General features: G+C 40.5%; 1 protein-coding gene across 1 annotated transcript in view; it reads right to left on the bottom strand.

The window, feature by feature from the left end:
- The window catches only part of RPGRIP1 (retinitis pigmentosa GTPase regulator interacting protein 1), a gene marked incomplete at its 5' end in the record, with an annotated part of 74,259 nt that overhangs the window by 23,785 nt on the left and 44,989 nt on the right, over positions 1-5,485 (bottom strand). Inside the window, 1 exon segment of the mRNA XM_006883290.1 lies at positions 2,450-2,642. Within this exon segment, the coding sequence (XP_006883352.1) occupies positions 2,450-2,642 (193 nt within the window).

Here is a 5,485-nt window from a genome sequence, read left to right as displayed (position 1 = left end):
ATCTCTGTAAATGTTTATGAAAATTAATAAAATATAATTTTAGAAAAAAAATATGTCAGATGAAGTTTCACAATGTTTGCCTCCAAGGAGTAGCCTGGTCTTGCCCTCTCTGGAATGAAACGATTTGTTTTCCTAGCAGTTAATACTCTTCTCCAGCACCATGACTCAAAGGCATCAATTCTCTTTCTTTTATCTCTAGTCCTTTTCCAGCTTTCTGACGCATAGCAAGTAATTGCAAAGACCATGGCCTGGATCAGGTGCATCTTATTCTCCAGACTAACATCGTTGCTCTTCAGTACTTTGGAAAGGTCTCTGACAGCCGACTTTTCCAATGCTTTTAATTTCCTGGCTGCAGGTACCAAGAGTGTTATTGTGGAGCCAAGCAAACTGAAGCTGTTAACAAGCTCAATCTCTTCACCATCTGTCATGATATTGCCAATCAGGTTGGCATATGATAGATAATAAAACATCATTTTGCTTTGTTTTTCTCTTTCCCTAAACTTGAATTTATAGTTATTTTAAAAAGGAAAACAAAACCGACAAATAACACATACAAAATAAGACACAAAAAAATTATTCTGGGTAATAAAAAGATCTTTTAATCCAAAAAAAGAAAACAAAAAGGAAAATATTGCTACCAATAAAATGAAGCAGCAGAGAGGACAGCTCATCCTTTTGGCATCAGAGATTCGTGCATGAGATGGAGACCAGCCCAGCCAAGCAAGAGAAGCAGCAGTGGTGGCTGCAGACCAGAGACTGGTGTGAGGCAGAGCTGAACTAGAACTGCCGCCACACCGAGCCAGCGCTGAGAGCCTTTGCTGGTGCAGAAGAGGGAGATAGAGGTGCCATAATTAGAAGAACTAAAGGAGCTTTGTAACATGACCCAAAGCCCAAAGGCCAGTGAGATTGAGTTTAGAGGGAAGTCTGCTTTTGACTACATCCGAGAAGCTATCCTGAAAAAAGAATTGTATCGTGTTTCTAACCTTGATTTTAACTGTTATTTCCTTAATAAACCCCATAATCATGAAAAAAATAATCGTCATGGCCATACTCCTCTGCAATAATTAATATTTATGTATTAATAATAATGTTATTATGTGCCATTGAATTGGCTGCAACTCACGGTGACCCTAAGCACAATCTGAACCTTGCCCTATCCTGAGCCAATTTCACTGCCTCCAATACAACTACCTCAATTATCCCAGTTAACGTATCAATCCATCTCTTTTAAGGTCTTCCTGTCTGATGTTGCTGAACCTCTTCCCTTCCAAGCATAATAACCTTTTCTAAGAACTGGTCCCTCCTAGAAACTTGCCCAAAGTATGTGAATCAGAGTCTCAACAAAGAGGGTATAAATAGTGTATACTGCATTGAAACAGATGAGGGAGAGAACTATTTAGGAGGAATATATGATTAGGTATGATTGTCATGACAAGAGTCCAGAATGAAACCTGCATAGTGGAGTGAACGGGGGTGGGGGTGGTGGAATTGTATAACAAGGAAATATATTTATTTTTTTATTTTACTTTTCAAAGAGAAAAGGAAACTGGGGGAAAGGGTAGGCAGGGAGGAAAGTTTGCAAATATGCATGAATGGAAATCCAATGTCTTTGGAAACCTTCATTAAAATAAATTTTTAAAAAATTTCCCTTGTACTGGGAAACATTTATCAAGAAGATTACCCAGGAAAAATGCAAAAGGTCATTACAAAGACAGAGGAGGAAGAAAAGACCGAGATGGATGTCAGAAGAGACTCTGAATATTGCACTAGAGTGCAGAGAAGCCAAAGCAAAAGGAAGAAATCAGAAAGTTAAGGAGCTGAGCAGATGTCAAAGGGCAGCTTGGGAAGAAAAATCCAAGTATTATTATGAAATGTGCAGAGTTGGAGTCAGAGAATCAAAAGAGATGAACCTGCTCAGCATTTCTTATACTGAAGGAACTGAAGAACAAATTCAAGTTTCAAGTTGCAATACTTAAGGATGCTATAGGCAGAATGCTGAATGAGCCAGGAAGTATCAAAAGATGATGAAAGGAGAACTCTAAGTGACCAGAAAGTCATAATGTAAGTAATTTAAATGTCTTAATAAAAATTGTGATCAATCTCTATAGTGGAAGAGTTAAATTCATGTTCCAAGATAGGAATTGATGAATTAGGAAATCACAATAGAAATATTATTTACATATATAGAAGCAAATACCAGAAGAAACAGCTAAAAAAATTCATAGTAGTTATGGTGGATTATAGTGATGGATGGTTTATGGAGAAGGATTTGATTATTTTTAATGAAAATCTTTTACGGATCATTTGATTTTTAAAAAATGATATGCATAATAAATGACAATCAACAAAATAAAATTATTAACACAATAAAAAGTTCAGTGATAGTTCTAATCTCCCAGTCTAAACATTTGTCAGCCTTCTCTCTGCATAACCGTACACAGTGCCTCACCCTTGCTGAAGTGGAAGTGAATCTCTTCTCCTGCCCTTGGCTTCCTCAGGGATATAGGCGTCTCTGTCTCTGACAAGGGTAAATCATAGAATTTATACTCCACGTATACTTGTCTTACATTCTCATCAGACATCACCTCAGCTTCTGGGTGGAAGGCCAGGGAGACAATTTCAATGCATATCTTCTCTGAACTCTGATAAAGAAAAACAGTAATTTATTTCCTAAAGGTTTCTGACACTGCAAGTGTTGTATTCCATCAAATTAATATTTTATCCAGAAATAATGCACCCTCCATGGCTAATTTTGAGAAAATTTGTCAAGAAAATGGAGTTGTTGGAGAGCTCTGGTTGCCTAGTGGCAAGAAGCGGCACTGCAATCCCAGAAGTGAACAGTTTGTATCCACCAGATGCTCTGCTGGAGGAGGGACAACCTCCTCCTGTGCCAGTCAGATCTGATTTGACGGTACACACACACACAAAAGAATAAAAAAGTAATAAAATAAAATAAAATACAATAAAATAAAATAGAGTTGTTTTATCTACTAGCCCAGGAAACCATTCTAGACCAGTTTCCCCTAGCCATTTCCACATACAAAATTAAGAATATTTCTGTTATTTTTTCCCTCAAATTTTCTTAAGGAAAACAAAGCCGGTGTTTTTAAGAAGTTAGGTCTTATAAGACTTTCATATTTCCATTGGTGATTTAGTAACTGCTTTACCCACTAGAAGAGAGTGCCAGTGGTGGTGTGGTTAAAGCACTTGGCTGCTAACCAAAACGTGGGTGGTTTGAACTCACCAACTTCTCAGTAATAGAAGAGTCAACTTCTGTAAACATTTCTAGTCGTGGCAGCCCTACAGAGTAGTTCCATTGGGTCTTACAGAATCACTCTTTGGTAAAATCAACTAGATGGCAGTGGGGGTTTTTTGTTTTACTGTCATAGCAAATAATTGCTTCCTGGGCCTGCCTAAGTGCAGGCCATCAGAGTACCCTCCCCTCCACAGCCACTCTAGCACTTTCATGTCCATTTCATAGGAGCTGCCATTGTTACCTCTGTTTTGATTGTCCTTTTGTACACTTTGGTATTAAAGGTTAACAGAAGGAGGCTAAGGGAGCTCTAGCAGCTTGTTGTTGTTATGTGCCATCGAGTCGCCTGTGGCTCATAACGACCCTGTGTACAACAGCTCTGAACCCTGCTCTATATTGAGTCAACATTACTGTTCCTGACATACCTACCTTCATTACCCCAGTCACTGAGGCAATCCATCTCATTGAGGGTCTTCCTTTTTTGTGCTGTCCCTCCACCCTCCCAAGCATGATGTCCCTCTTCAAGGATTAGTCCCTCCTTGCACCATGCCCAAAGTATGTCAGATGAGCTTCAGAACCTTTGCCTTCAAGGAGCAGACTGGGTTCACCCTCTCCAGGATGAACCTATTTGTTCTCCTGGCAGTCCATGGTATATTCAATACACTTCTCCAGCACCACAGCTCAAAGGCATCAATTCTCCTATCATCCCTAGTCATTGTCCAGCTTTCTGATGCATAGCATGTAATTGCAAAGACCATGGCCTGGATCAGGCACACCTTAGTTTCCAGACTGATAAAATTGCTCTTCAGTACTCTGGTTATGCCCCTGTACCACCAATCCAAAGGCATGGGGCTGAATCCACCAGGTGCTATTTAGGAGAAAGATGGTCAATCTCCTCCCATGAGATTACATGCCTCTGAAAACCCATTGGAGCTATAGAGCAGTTCCAATTCCAACTTGATGGTAAACAACTACAATAATAGGAGGCTGACTCATCAAATGATTCTCCTCTCCTCTCTCCCTCCCCTCCCCTCTCCTCCCCTCCTCTCTCTCTCCTGTCAAATCAGATCTGACTGGTACAGGAGGAGATTGCCTCTCCTTCTCCAGCAGAGAAATCTGGTGGATTGCAACAGCTCAGCTCTGGGATTGCAGTGCAGCTTCTTGCCACTAGGCCACCAGAGCTCACCAAGAAGCTGTAAATTCTTATTGAGGTCATAAATCTTAACAAGAGGAAAATGCTCATCTTTCTCCAGCAGAGCTATTAGTGGATTCGGATTGCTGGAGATGGGAGGCCTTTTGCTTAACCACACAAGACACAATAGATTATGTCACCAGAGTTCCTTTCTCTCTCCAGAGTGAGGTAGAAAGTCAATGACATGACCTTACTAATGAGTCAACTCATGATGATTTCCTGTTGTTGTTAAGTGTTGAACATGTCTCCTAGCGACCCTATGAACAAATCTGAACTTTGTTCTAGAACTACTGCCATTTCTCTAAATTCATAGAATTCCTGCTCACTGCCATGACCAGGCCTGAGGTTCAGGTCCGTCAAGGACACTTCGCACTGTGCACGCTGCGAGTGCTACAGCAAAGGGGACGTGTCTGTTACGTGTAGGTCCTACTGCCTACGGGATGCCCTTGCTCTTAGGAAGTGGATGATCTCCTATCAGCTATAATATTCCTTTTCATCTGTATACATCTGCCTTGTTGTTGTCATTGTGTGTCCCTGAGTCAGAACCAACTCCAGCAGGTTTTCAGAGGCAGTAAATCACACAGGAGTTGGCTGCCTACCTTCATCCGGTGCAGCATTTGGTGAATTTGAACCCTGTGCCTTTGAGATTATAGGTCAACTTTTTGCCACTCAGCCACCTATGTTGCCAGACAATACCTGGTACTTTTCCTAAAGTCTACTTTTTCTTCCCAAATTTTTTCTTCTCTTAGAAAGCAAACTCCTGTGCTTTCTCCTAGGAGGTTTAGCAAGCCATCTTTCTCAAAAGACAACCCTGGGTTCAGCAGCATCAGAATCATCCGGTTGTTGTTATTGTTATAGGTCAACAAGTCAACAGTGACTCATAGCAATTCTGTGCACAATTCTGAACCCTGTACTATCTTTTTTTAAATAATTTTTTTATTTTTTTTACAGAGGTTTTGGATTTCCATTCATTCATTGCCGCAATTTTCTCCTTTCACACCCCTCCCCACCAGCTCGCTTCCCCCTCCGAAGAGAGAAAA

The sequence above is a fragment of the Elephantulus edwardii genome, unplaced genomic scaffold (assembly GCF_000299155.1).
Source record: "Elephantulus edwardii isolate Elephantulus edwardi_28Jun2011 unplaced genomic scaffold, EleEdw1.0 scaffold00026, whole genome shotgun sequence".
In the NCBI taxonomy this organism is placed as follows: domain Eukaryota; kingdom Metazoa; phylum Chordata; class Mammalia; order Macroscelidea; family Macroscelididae; genus Elephantulus; species Elephantulus edwardii.
Note: the sequence above shows the minus strand (reverse complement) of the source record. Positions and strands in the feature narration are given on the sequence as shown.